The following is a 14,649-nucleotide window of genomic DNA, read 5'->3' on the forward strand; positions in this document are numbered from 1 at the left end:
AGCCAAAAACATCATATGTAATTCCCCACAACAATTTTTCGAAATCCATGGGAGGGGGGGGGGGTAGCTACGGAATTCCATTTTCGAAAATTTCCGGCCGCATCGTTACATGGTGTAACCATTTAACTTTGGAAATGTCAAAATTTATGTGTTGCCACGAGCAAAATTATTTGCGCGCATATTTGTCTGTCAAATCTTTGTTTTTTAGAGATAGATCTAGCGTGTGCAGTTATGGTGTGCAGTAGCAAAACTCTTATACCATATTATATTATTTAGATAGTATATTATACTATCCTCTTCGGGTTTCAATGTCTTTACGTCAAAGTCGCAATTAATCTCAAATTAACGTGATATAGAATGCCAAATTTTGTAAATCATGTTCCTGATATTAAATGTATTGAGGGCCGCACAAAAAAGCTCGGCGGGCCGCATGCGGCCCGCGGGCCGCAGGTTGAGTATGACTGGTTTAGGCCATTGAACATTGAATATAGAATTTGTGACAGGTGACAGCTGTATTGAAAAAATACTAGATGAAAGGGAATTTTCATAAATAAAATCTTTGTAGGTTTAAATCCATTTACAGATAGCAATACTGAAGTTTGACGTTTACATTTTACGATTTTACATTACAGAAATAACATATTTTCTATGGTTTTTAAACGTCAGTAAAGAAATGAGATAAAGTAGGTCTCCTCAGGTGATTAGTTTATTTATGCTCCTCAGCCTTTTTAGGTTAAGCGGTGTAGTGATAATATTTATATTGTGCTGTGATAAAGCCTAAATTCGCCCTGATAAAATCCGCTAAACGATTTTAATTTTACAGCATTAAAATGTCGTTAGAGATATCGGAACGAATCCTGTTATGGTTGGACAAAAATGGAGACGTGGACACATTGGTTCTTGCGTCAGATTTTGACGAAGATCACCAGAAGGTGGTGGGGGCCATGAAAAGCCTGCTTGCTCTGGGGGAGCTGATCACCTCGGAGACGGTCACAAGCAAGAAGTGGACCCTGAGCGCCGAGGGTGCGGAAGTGGCTGCCAACGGAAGCCACGAAGCTCTCGTTTTCAATGCCGTTCCAGCTGAGGGAATTTCACAAGCCACCATAATGAAGGTTGGTTGTAATGGTTTAAGTATTATTATTGTTTAAATTATTGCAGTTCAAAATGAATGAGATTAAACGAAAATATTTGTGAGCTAAAAGTATCGTTAACCACTAGTTTCTGTCCATATTGAGTAGTTGTCTGGTTCGTCTTGGGTCTTCTTCGTTTATGAGTACTTGGATTGCCTTATTCCGGGTGCCCTTTCCCATTCTTCCCAGTGCCGGGATTTGACCCACTTTTCAATATGTATTTTGGTGTGGCCAAACGGCCGGCTTGGATCCCGCAAGTGGTGATTTCGCCCCTTTGCTTGCTAGTTTATTAGTTCATCAGCCGTTGCTTAAAATTTGCTTACTTGAGACTTACTTAAGTTTCGTTTTAATATAAATATGCATAAATTATTTAATTACCCCAACATAAGAACCTGATAACCTATTTTTTGCTTCTAAATAGTTGTGTTTTGTAGAGTGTAATTGTTGAAACAAAGTGTAATTTCCATCATATGTGCCCAAAAGTGTGGCGATTAGGGAAATAATTACCTTGTCTAATTAATATCATTCCTCAAAATATTAATATGGAAAAAAATATGAAACTGCTTACTGCGGTTAAGCCAATGATCCACCTTGATTTGACCATTTATCCCATATTGTTAGGTTCTATAAATTTGGCACATTATGGCAAGCAATCGCTCAAAAACGTTAAACTGTGCAAACTTTCCACAGTATGCCAAAAATCTTTCGATTTGTTAATAAAAGTAAAACATTACATTAATCATTGGTTACGTTACAACACGTCATTATTACACATATTTAAAAATTATTTATCTACATGTCATGAAGAGATGGATTGTAACTTCTCTTTTTTTGTTATTTGAATTGTTTATGATAAAAGGGAAGAGGAAAAAACGGATCGTGGCGGTAACTCTGTAGTGCCTTCAGCTTTATTATCCTTTTCATGGCTCCATGGCTTTAATTGGAGTTCCTCGGCTGGAACATTATATATATCAGATTCTAGTAAAGTTATTCATAAATTAACTTTCAGTCCCTTCTCACACTTTACCACACTGTTAACTGCTAGCCTATTCTACATTTGTGCTGATATATTATAAAAGGGTTGGTCACGGTGCCTTTCTCAGTTAGTTTGTGGCAAGTGAATTAGTAGGCAAGCACTCCAGAGACTATGGGAGGAGAGGCTGGGCCTACTACTGACAGACACCACCATGCACTCTTGCAGGACAGAGACGCCTGGAGCCCTGGGGGCACTGCGTCGAGGCGATAGGTCCCCGACCAGAATAGGAGAATGGGTAGAAGATTAGACAGATATCAGTAAAGGTATTGAGATGAATGTTCAAATGATTGTCTTTTATTCTAGGATGTTCCAAATGCTAAAGTAGGCTTCAGCAAGGCCATGTCCGCCGGTTGGATCCTGGTAGATAAAAGCGGCGGTGCTCCACTGGTCAAAAGGAAGGTTGAATCCATCACAGACACAGTCCAGGAACACCTCAAGGCCATCTCCAAGGACATCAATGAAGCTATTCCCGACAACGTGAGGAACGACTACAAGAAGCGGAAGCTTCTCCAGGAGGTAGTCATTAAGAGCTTCTTGCTGAAGAAGGGACCGGAGTTCACCACCACTGTTACCAAACTGGAGACAGATCTGACCACAGAGATGATATCTAATGGCTCGTGGAAGGATCTCAAATTCAAAGCATATAATTTTGATGCTCTTGGTTAGTTTAAAACATTTTTTTTATAAGAACCGTCCCCATTTCATGTTTAGAATGGCCACATCAGTGATTGAATTCTGCCACAAGCAGGTTTTGTTTTGTTTTTGAATCTTTATTTAGATGTACGCAAATTTTTTCATACATCTAGTAGGAAAATATAAAAAAATACAAAAAATACAATGTACAAGAAATAACATTTACAATTAAATTTTAAGAGAAAAAGATAAATACACAAAATTACATTATATAAGATATCTAGGTGACTAAAATAATATTGGCCAACAATCAATTATTTTTTTACATATAAGGCACATTTCCTACGAAAAGTGCTAAGGCTTGGGGCTTCCTTTACGACATTTGGTAGGTTATTATAAAGTTTTTGCCCTTTATAAAACGCGCTGTTTTGTGTGCATGAAAGTTTAGTTTTGGGAAGCCTAAAATCTCTGCGTCTTATAGGATAATTGTGAACATTTTCATGGTATATAATATTTCTTTGCAGATAATTTGGGAGCATATTATTTTGAAGCTTATACATCATTGTTAACGTATTGAATATTATATGTTGTTTGGTTGTCATCATATTTAAATTTTGTAACATAATTTTAACTCTAGTAAAAATGTTGCATTTTAAAATCATCCTCATCCCCCTATTTTGTATAACCTGTAGTTTATTATTTTGGGCTTCGTTACATAAGAATAAAACACTAGAACAATAATTTAAATGCGGAGTTACAATAGAATTGTAAACAAGGCGCATTGTCTTGAGATCCAAGTTATTTCTGATCCTTTTTAGGAATCCAACTTTTTTAGCGATTTTCTTTGTTATTATTGTTAAGTGTTGAAGTGTTGTATTTTAATTTTTCTTCTAATATTACACCCAGATATTTAATACTACTCACCCTTTCTATGTTTACGTTATCAATTTTTAGTATTGCCTGCTCGTTTCCCCCTACACTATCCACAATTTAAAACTTTGTTTTCATAACATTCAATTTTAGTTTGTTTTGGTTTAACCAAAGTGTTACATAATTTAAGTCAATTTGTATTTTTTCAATGGCGTCCTGTAAATTTTTACTGCCTATGTATAACAATGCATCATCAGCAAAGAGTTTAATTGCACAATGCTTTAACACTTTGATAATATCATTCATATATATAATGAACAACAATGGACCTAAGACAGAACCCTGCGGAACGCCTTTATTAGTGTGATGTGGTTCAAATGTTATATCACCATATTTTGTTACTTGCGTTCTTTCTGATAGGTAATCAATGAACCACTTATTTTCTTTACCATTAATTCCAATATTTCTTAATTTCTTGATTAATCTATCTCTATCGATTGTTTCAAATGCTCGTTTTAAGTCTAGAAATACTGCAATAATTTTACTTTTTTTATCTCGAAAATTTTTCCACTCGTCTATTACATAATTAATAGCAGTTTCACAAGAAAATTTTTACAAGAACAAGTGGGCCGCATTACCTATTTTAAAACCTTCACGGGCAGCATGAGTACAAGTAGTTTGGTACAAAGAAAAGAATTCGTCCCCAGCTAGTTGATATTGCGTACATAGAACTGTAAACTTGGCATGAGTGAGAGCTGGCAAGACTGAGGACATTTGATGGAAACTTATGTTCAAAGCTGAATGCCAGAAGACTTATAAAATGAATTCTCTTATTAAGTTTTCTCCTTTCTATATCGTTATAATTTTAGGTGCGTCTCTCGAACCTGGTCACCTGCACCCTCTCCTGAATGTGCGCAGCGAATTCCGCCAGATCTTCCTGGAGATGGGCTTCACGGAGATGCCAACCAACAACTATGTGGAGAGCTCCTTCTGGAACTTCGACGCCCTTTTCCAGCCGCAGCAGCACCCGGCCCGGGACGCCCACGACACCTTCTTCATCTCAGACCCTCCCACCTCCACAGATTTCCCCTCAGAGTATCTGAAGAGAGTCAAACAAGTTCACAGTAATGGTGGATATGGTTCCCAAGTAAGTCTGGTTCTGTAAATTCTATAATTATTCTTGTTTGTTGTTTGTGTGTTTTGCAAATGTTTCTTACAATTTGGAAGATCTTCTATGGTCTCTTGTATCTAGTGAAGTGATGAATGAGTTAATGATGAATATAAATACGTTCAAAATCATGGTGTTTGAAAAAGAGAGCACTAAAACAGTGTGCAACATAGTTACATAATGAATGATGAATACTTGGAGCAGGTGGATGACTGTGTATTTGAGAAGTATCTTTATGAAAGAAAGGCTGATAAGGTTATTGAAAGAAGAGTGATGAGTAAGATTAAGAAAGGATATCTTAGTTTAGGAGTATTATAAGGAGAATATATGTTGCAAAAATGAATGGTAGAAAAGTGGGGGGTGCCCGAGGAAACCACTCCAATAGCCCTGATGAACCATGCTCCTCCTACTCTGCGTGGAGAGCCAAGGAGAACCAACGCACTGGTGATCTTCCTCTTGCCTCCCTCTTTGCCAGTGACCACAGCTTTGCAGATTCCACTTCTCAGTTTGGTGAGCAAAGTATTTTAAGACACGTAACTCTTCCAGAATGAATAGATTAGTAGTTGCGATTAATTCCTAGTCCAGTCCACGGAATCCTGTTCTTTCTTCAGTGCCACATTTCGAGTCACATAATCACTGTGCTAAAACTCATGGTGGGATTTGGGATTTTCTCCACCGGTTCCAGTTCTTTGCCATTATTAAAGTCTTCTGATACTGCTCTTCCTCTCGTCTCAATCTGCTCGATGCAGAGGCAGAACGAGGAAGGCACCCATGGTTTTTTTGTCACTAATATTCTTTCCACATGACTAGACTTTGGCAGTCTTTGGGACCCGTTGAATCTCACAATACAACCACATAGAAATGGTTGATCAATGTTTTGTAAACTATTTTAACTACTCGAATTAAGGCTACTTATATTTAGGTCTCATCATTCTAGGCCTTGTGCCATGGCTGCCTAAATTTAGGTAGACGGTTTTTTTGTTTCGCTAGCTCGAATCAGTTTCTATCTATTTCCGAGGGATGAACAGTAGTAGCTCTTTCTTCTAATTTTGCATCGATTTTAATTAAAAAACCGGTTTCAGTAAAGTCTTTTAAAAATACCGGGGATGTTTATTTTACTAAAGTTCTGTTATATATTATAAATCATTGTGTTCGTTATTGAATTCCCTGTTTAATTAAACTTACTTTAAAATCCTGTAATTAAAAATAGAGAAAATGGGTTTTTGTTAGGAGAGCTGTCAGATGCATTTTTGTTTCCGGAGTGTTTTAATGTATATATGTGTACAAATTAGCTCTAAATATGTAGTTTGTGCAGTTTTAAATATTAATTCGGTTAATAATTCATAACAAAGGAACTGATATAATTTTTATTATTCTTTGACAATTTTTAGTCACTTTGTTTTTTTAATTTAAAAATGTAATGTCACCGTGAAAAAAAAAAACCACGAATTTTTCCACTCGTGGTAAGTATGTTATAAAATTTAACAAGTAACATAGTAACGGATAACGTTATGAAATGTTTTATTTTAAACCCTATTTTGAGTTCTTTTAAATACGAACCATAAAATATATTCATATATCCAGTAATAACTACAATTTCTGTAAATGCTTTTATCCATTTATTGATTTTTTTAAATTCATAAAGCCTACAATCATGGGATAAATGATTAAATACGGGTGGAATCAATGGCTTTAAATCGCAGTAAATAGTTTATATGTTTCAATGTTAATATTCGGAGGTATGATGTTTTGAAATTATGTATCCTGAATCTTGAAAATATTGTGCTCTTGTTTTTCACTTTATCTGAATAATGACACAATATTATTGCTTCATCAGGGTTATGGATATGACTGGAAGATAGAAGAAGCCCAGAAGAATCTCCTTCGTACGCACACCACTGCCGTTAGCGCAAGAATGCTGTACGCCTTGGCCCAACAAAAGCAGTTCACGCCTCAGAAATACTTCAGTATCGACAAGGTAACACTATCTACTGTGTGTTGTTTTAATTTATCTTGTATAAAAAAAGTGTATGTGAAGGGTGGCGTGGATTTGATGTTTATTCAAATCTATAGCCCCATCCCCTTTTCCCACTCGTTAAAGCAGAATTTTGATACTCTTTGATGAAATTTTGCACACTTGACATTCAAAATAAAAGGAAAATTACTGTCTATGTCTGATTTTCTCATGAAACCAAGATCAACTGTGAATGGGTGTTCTGCTCTCGTCTGTCGAGTTTCACGCACATGCATCGGGGATCAATGCTGCTAGCTCCTTAGAACAGGCTCCATTAAAATACCTGTAGAACAGACTCAGATAGTTAGACGAAACAGCCCTCCTTTGCACAGAATCAAGTAGGTTTATCAAATTCAATTGTTGAGATTTGTTATTTGTATACCTTGAGATTTGTACAGGGCTTAGCAGCTGGTCACTGATGAAGAATCTGCTAACCCTGTACAAGAAGCCTAGTTTCTCAGAGAAATCATCCCCCAAATAAAGTGTTTATGCCACCATTTCAGCGATTTTCTTAAGAAGCAATACGACGATGCATACTGATTAGCACAATCAACCACACCCATGGATTTAGAATAATCTATGACAATGTTTGGTTTATCCTTAATTACTATCTATCGAATTTTCATCAGAAAAGTCACTTTACACTTTGAAAACAAACTCGTCTTCACTACCACTGAATTAAAAATTCTCCTCCATATTTATTGCGCGATAAAAATTATTCAAAAAAATGAATGCGTACTTATTCTTGTGAATGAAAATCATAGCAAAAAGCACAACCTATCGCCAGTGGGCACTTACTGTATACAACTGAACAGAACACATGTGTATTCCTGTAAAATTACCCTTTTATTTTTTAAACAATAAAATGTTAACCTATTGTTTTTGTTAGAATGTTTTTTATGTCGCTGTGGCGGCGACAACAAAGTACAAAAGGTTAATGCATCTTTTACCATCTCCCCCAAAGTAAATAGTCGCCCATTACAGTAATCAAGTTGAAACCAAGTGTTATTTTATATTTTTTTGTGTATTTAAAAGCATGCAGCAGAGTAATGCAACTTTACCTTTATTTTAATTTTGCAGGTATTCCGAAATGAGACATTAGATGCCACCCACTTGGCAGAGTTTCATCAGGTGGAGGGTGTGATTGCAGACAGAAACCTGAGCTTGGCTGACCTCATAGAGACTCTGCATGACTTCTTCGAGCGCCTCGGTTTCAAGCAGATTCAGTTCAAGCCGGCATACAATCCCTACACCGAACCCAGCATGGAGATATTCTGCTATCATGAAGGTTAAATATTTGCTAATTTTTAATAAAACAAGGCCTTTATAAATTTGTGATGGATTTTAAAAAACAGGTGTTATGTCAGGTTTTTATTGTATTTTTTTTAATATTAACTCCATCCAGGAGGTCCTGGGAAGAAATTAATTTCACTGAGGGTCTATGTCATCTTTGGGGAGCTGCATGGAGGGTCTTTTAGAGAAAAGGAAAGAGTGAACCTGGTTTTGAAGAGATCCATGTTGCAGGGGGAGGAAACAGAGACAATGACAAATCATATCACTCCGACAAATAACTGTGCAAATGTTTTCCCACTGCACCGGTGCTGAAGGGATCAATGACGCTAGTTCCTAAGAGCATCTTCCGTAGGAACCATATTGATAGATCAAGGACAGCATTCCCACCTGACATCTGTGCTCCACAGACTGCAATCCATTTGTTAGGTTTTTTCCCACCTAGCTTCTGGCATTGTGTTGCAATACGGAGCGTCTGAACAGTGTTTTAAGTTGACATTAAAAAAATTGTAATAATACTTTCACTTACCTACTTATCTTTTAAAGAATGTTGGGTAAATTTATGACTTCAATTGTTAATAAAGTCCTTTTTAGGGGTTTTTACCAATGAATAGTAAAAAATATACATTAATACAGTACATATTTATTTTACATAACTAAACTGCCTCAGTAACAATCTTTGGATTTGTTAAGTGATAAATTAAAGATGTCCACTGACTCGGTAAAATTATTTCCCTTCTTAAGTATTCTGGGGCAATGAGGAATACATATGGTAGTTAGTACCAGAATTTTAGAAGCATTAGTTATAATTAAATTCGAAAGAGTACTTCTGCCTGATATAAATCCAAACTGGTGAGATGATATTACAGGTTTTATTTATGTAATTAGTTTGTCCAGTATAAAGCTTTCAAAGAGTTTATGTATTGAATACATATCGGTCTGTAATTACAAACATCACTTTTGTCTCCATTTGTGAAAATTGATTTGGAAGATTATAATCACCAGCAAGAAGAAATGTTGCATTAGGATTCCTTTTTAATATATATGTTCCACTTCCTCAATACGGCACCTGTAAACTTCATTATACGGCATGATAAATCAATGAAATATTTAACTAATTATTTATATTTTCTTCCAGGTTTGGGAAAGTGGATTGAAGTGGGAAATTCTGGAGTTTTCCGACCAGAGATGCTGCTGCCAATGGGTTTGCCCGAAGATGTCAACGTAATTGCCTGGGGGCTGTCGCTGGAGAGACCAACCATGATCAAATATGGCTACAACAATATCAGAGACCTCGTTGGACCCAAAGTCGACCTGCAGATGGTGGCTGACAGTCCAATGTGCAGACTAGATAAACATTAACTCTTGCACTTTCTATTTATATATTGCCTTGTGATCTTTAATAAAAAGGAACAAATTCAACTTTTGTATTTATTTTGGTTCCATTAATGACATTACAAACATAGAGACATGTTATTGTCTAACAAAATTAACATAAAATGTGGCAAGTAACAAACACAGTTACGTTTCCAGTAAATTCTTAATTCAAACATTCATTCATTTTAGACAAAGTCAGACATTCAAAGAATGCATATGTAAGAACGAAATAGATATAGGTTTAGAAACATAAAGTTAAGTCAAATAAAACATTCTGCATCACGGGTGTAATTGAGATGACAATGTGTTTACACTAGAGGCGGGTCTCCTGCGACAAATCACCTACACCCCCCTCCCCTTAACCTTTACCTGTAATGGTTCCGGGTCTCTTCTATTCCGTCAGAAATTTTTCATATGCGTCCTGACATGGGGATCGGTATGAAAAAAAGAATCATGTAAAGCATCGATTTCCATAGAAAATGTAAGGATGGTAATTAGTCCGGATATCATAATGCATCGCTTAGCTGGTCCTCAATTCTTCACAAGTGATCAAAAGTTATTCATTATGCGCCATCTAAATTTTTAATCAATAATTATTCCTAGGTATTTTTATTTGTATTTCATACAAAACAATAATGTAAAATATGGTTAAAGCCAAACTATATATCGTCGCATTAATTCGTAGAATGCGTAACCACCAAATGTAAAATTTTACAGGAGGCACAAAAAACCATGTAGTGAAAAAAAATGAAAGACGGCTCATTCTTTTTATTTATGTTTCGAACATATAATATATTTTGAAATTTATTTTCAATCATTAAACTTTTGTAAGTTAAGGCTTTCTATTTCAAATCGTAGTTAGGAAGTTTACATAAAAACCGAGAATGGAGATACGTATTTTACAAAAGATACATACTTTTCTGCGAACAGTTTTATGAACAACCTAGCAGAAGATTTGGGAGATAGGAATTTTACATTCACAAAATAAAACACAACGATGTATGTATATGTCGAGGCAGTTTATTTAGATGCATTTTTAATGATTTTAATGATGCGGAAGGTTATCGTAAAAGGAGTGGTAATCCTTTTCTTATCCTTTCCGTATACAGGGCTGGCAAATCTTTAAATTGGAAGCCTTTCTTGCTTATTATCTGGTGACTAAACCTCCCGAGCTTCTCCCGTGCTCGGTTTGCGTATCGAGGTCGTATAAGGTCGGGCGTCTCATGTTCAGAAGAGGCAATGATATTCCCATGCTGCAGGAAGGATCGAACCTGAATAGAAGGGATTTATTTTCGATCTGTGGCAAGCTGACGGGGCACTACCCCGTTGATGGGTGGATGGCTAAGGATAGCCTGCAGCTTCATGAAGAGGGAGTGTCAAGGCCAGACGTGGGATGATTAAGTAGGTGACAGGGCCCAAAAAATGGCTGAAGAGCTTCTGGTGAGAGTGCAAATTGATGATCCTGTACAAGGAGACTGGCTAGTGCCCGAATCATTAGGCGGAGCCAGAGTTTACTGTGATGCGAGTAATCTGGCCCTTGGAGTTAACTTGAAAATTGAGGGGAGAACTGTTGAAGATGCCGCATGGCTGCGGAAGACCACTGATGTAGGGCACATCAACAAAGCGGAGCTAGATGCTGTCCTTAAGGGATTAAATCTGGCTCTCAAGTGAAATCTTCAAACTCTGGAGATCATTACAGATTCGGCGAAGGTTTTGTACTGGGTGAGATCTACACTGACCGGGAGTAGTCGGGTTAGAGATGCTCGTTAAGTGACGCTTGGGGTTGATGAAGGAGATTGTAGAAGAATTTGATCTGACATTGTCGATCATCCTTGTAGAGTCCTGTAGAAATAAAACTGATGTACTTACTAGGGTTTGCAAGACCCGGGCAAAGAGTAGCCATGACAGGAAACATTGTGAAAGAGACTCCTCAGAGTGTGAAGATAGGTGGGAGAGACTTGAAAGTGGAACTGGTGAGCAAACACGTGCTTTAAGCGTAGAAACTCTTCATGCTCAGCATCACTTTGGAGTAAAGCGAACGCTTCATCTTGCCCGGCTGGTTGATCCCGAGGTGAGAAGAAAGGACGTCGATAGATGCATGCGTTCCTGCGTACAATGCAGGACAATTGACCCTCCGCCATCATCCCATGAAGCGGGTAATCTTAATGTTGTGACAACCTGGAGTCGCTTGGCAGTTGATGTTACTCATTTCGATAGGAAATGTTTACTCACATTTATCGATTGCGGTCCAAGTAGATTTGCCGTGTGGCGGGAAATCGAGTCAGATAATGCAGCTTCGATTGTCAGACATTTGGAAGAAGTATTTCGGGAAAGAGGCCCGCCCAAAGTAGTTCTCATGGACAATGGTACTGCATTTCGTTCCTACAGTGTTACAGATAAGTGTAAGAGATGGAATATTCGTCAAAGATTTCGCGCGGCATACCGACCAGCTGGAAACGGTATAGTTGAACGACATCATCAAACAATAAAGAGAACTGCAGCCAGAAGTGGAAGCGATGCCCTGCAGGCAGTGTTTTGGTACAATCTGGCTGCAAAGAGTCAGGATGATCAAGGTGTTGCGCTGTCTAGTATAGTTCACACTTACTCGTGGAGACACCCTTCTGCGCAAGTGAATATAGAAGAGGAAGTATTGACTGAGTTCTAAGTGGGCGATCTTGATGCGGTTAAGCCAGTAGATGGGAGATGCACATCGTGCATGGAAGGGTGACAGGACTTACTTCAGTCAATAACATCGAAGTAGATGGCATACCAAGACATGTGCTTGACCCGCGGAAGATGCTACATTTTTAGATTATGAGGCATAGTTAATGCGACTTCATATCCTCCATTTAGAACGAGACCTTACTGTTTGTCAGTACTCTGTGCATTTCAAAGGTTATGTGGGTTTGTAAAATATATTAATGTTGATTTACAAAATGAAACAAACACTTAGTTTTAAACCACTTTAATTTCGAGTTATATTAGTCGACCGGTTTCGATTGGACTCAATCTTCATCAGGACAATAAAATATAATACTAAATTATAATACAGAGTAAGGTATAAGGTAAACATAAAAGAAAGAGAAAGTATGTAGTAGAGGGAGAGAACATCAGAGACTGGTTGGTGGAGGGGATGGGGAAGGGATAGGGGGAGGGGTTGGGGGAGGACCAAAGGAAGGGTGGGGGTTATGGGTTAGGTTGGAGCAAGGAAACAACTTTAAAATCGGGCTGTTGGTTAATTCTATCTGTTTATTTAAAATTTGGGAATTATTTTTCGTTGATTTAGAGATTTCCAAAGCTTCTAAGTTATAATACGCCTGAATAACTTAGAAGCTTTGGAAATCTCTAAATCAACGAAAAATAATTCCCAAATTTTAAATAAACAGATAGAATTAACCAACAGCCCGATTTTAAAGTTGTTTCCTTGCTCCAACCTAACCCATAACCCCCACCCTTCCTTTGGTCCTCCCCCAACCCCTCCCCCTATCCCTTCCCCATCCCCTCCACCAACCAGTCTCTGATGTTCTCTCCCTCTACTACATACTTTCTCTTTCTTTTATGTTTACCTTATACCTTACTCTGTATTATAATTTAGTATTATATTTTATTGTCCTGATGAAGATTGAGTCCAATCGAAACCGGTCGACTAATATAACTCGAAATTAAAGTGGTTTAAAACTAAGTGTTTGTTTCATTTTGTATAATGTCAAGCCACAAAGTGTTTGCTTTCTTCGATAATGTTGATTTACTTTCATGTTTCTACCATTAGATCAAGGCAATCACACTACGGTTTTAGGCTACAATTCTATTATAAATGAATTACACACAACTACTGGTAACTCGTATGCTATGTTAGCGGATGTTAGAAATATAAATCTGTACTGTTTAAACATTTTAGCAGTGCATATTTTAATGAGATCACTGCATAACAGGTTTATTGTTTTAGTTTCTTCTTTATTTCTTATAATATCTTTGTACTAATTAACTACTTGTTAACTTATATAATCTTGTAATTTTCTTTTCTTTCCGTATTGTACTATGACCATCATTAACTTTCATGTTTGTTTTCAATGGCACTTGTGCCGTTAATTCTAAAAGATAAATAAAAATAGCTGGATCCATATATCCACTGGAGCGCTTCGTGTTGCGCAATCAATTCAGCCATTCGATACAATTAACATCATTCCTCAAAATATTAGTAAAGAAACAATATGAAATGATTACTGCGGTTTATAGCCAGTGAATCCACCTAGATTTCACAGTTCATTCCATATTTTTAGACTCAATAAGTACTTTAGGATGTACCTAGAGGTACTACTAAGATATTGCGCATACTTGCAAAAAATTGTCGCAAAGCGCTCGAGGGGGAGAAATCCATAACAATGACCACCTCCCGCCCCCATCCTCCAGCTTAAGCTTAGGGGGAGGCGATTGGGTAAAAAGTAAAAGGTATGGTATATTTACATACTGTGTTGCGGCCTGCGTTAACATTGCAAACCTACAAATGGGGCCCGAGAATAAAAAAGATTGAGTATGACTGCTGTAGACTTACTTATTCATCATTAATTCATTGCACAAAGGGTAACAATTATTTTATAAGCAATAATTATTCTCCTGAAACACTCATCCACATTGAAAAATCTCCTGATAAAAGATACATGACGCCAACGGGACTTGAACCCGTGTCCTTTCGATTTCCGGTCGACAGCTCTGACCACTGAGCTATGGCGGCTTATCTCTTATCCGCGAAATAATTCAATATATACTAGTGTTTCATTCAAAAATTACTGCTTGTTACATTTTTTACCAAAAAAAATTAAAAACAAACATTAGTTTACCAAAAAAAATAAAAAAATAATTCATTATCTGTTCATCCAAGACACAAGAGATTGTAGATCTGTTTGCATCATCAGCATACCACAGGCAACAGGTTGTTATTCAAATATTGAATACAATATATAATTTTTTTAATAGTTTCAATTTCAAAGTTTGTACATGATGTAGTTATAAAGTATAATATAATAATAATTTTTAATGATTTTTCGACTGAAATTTGGAGTAAAGATATAAAAAATAACGAGTCAAGTCCCTGAAGAGATAATGTCAAGTCACAAAGTGTTTGCTTTTTTTA

At 36.8% G+C, this 14,649-nt stretch overlaps 1 protein-coding gene across 2 annotated transcripts; it reads left to right on the top strand.

The window, feature by feature from the left end:
- Positions 1-592: 592 nt before the first annotated feature.
- Positions 593-9,563, top strand: alpha-PheRS (phenylalanine--tRNA ligase alpha subunit). 2 transcript variants are annotated; one of them, XM_089639544.1, is made up of 7 exons: positions 593-683; positions 824-1,112; positions 2,470-2,827; positions 4,539-4,816; positions 6,675-6,815; positions 7,932-8,139; positions 9,280-9,563. In XM_089639544.1, the coding sequence occupies exons 2-7, from the start codon at positions 831-833 to the stop codon at positions 9,501-9,503; spliced, it is 1,491 nt and encodes a 496-aa protein (XP_089495670.1). In that variant the 5' UTR covers positions 593-683; positions 824-830; the 3' UTR covers positions 9,504-9,563. The 2 variants fall into 2 exon arrangements, with proteins under 2 accessions (XP_089495670.1, XP_089495669.1); XM_089639543.1 differs by having other exon boundaries at positions 659-697.
- The last annotated feature ends 5,086 nt before the right edge of the window (positions 9,564-14,649 follow it).

This window comes from Hesperophylax consimilis, chromosome 14, assembly GCF_061612785.1.
Source record: "Hesperophylax consimilis isolate HC1 chromosome 14, BYU_Hcon_1.0, whole genome shotgun sequence".
Taxonomy (NCBI): Eukaryota; Metazoa; Arthropoda; class Insecta; order Trichoptera; family Limnephilidae; genus Hesperophylax; species Hesperophylax consimilis.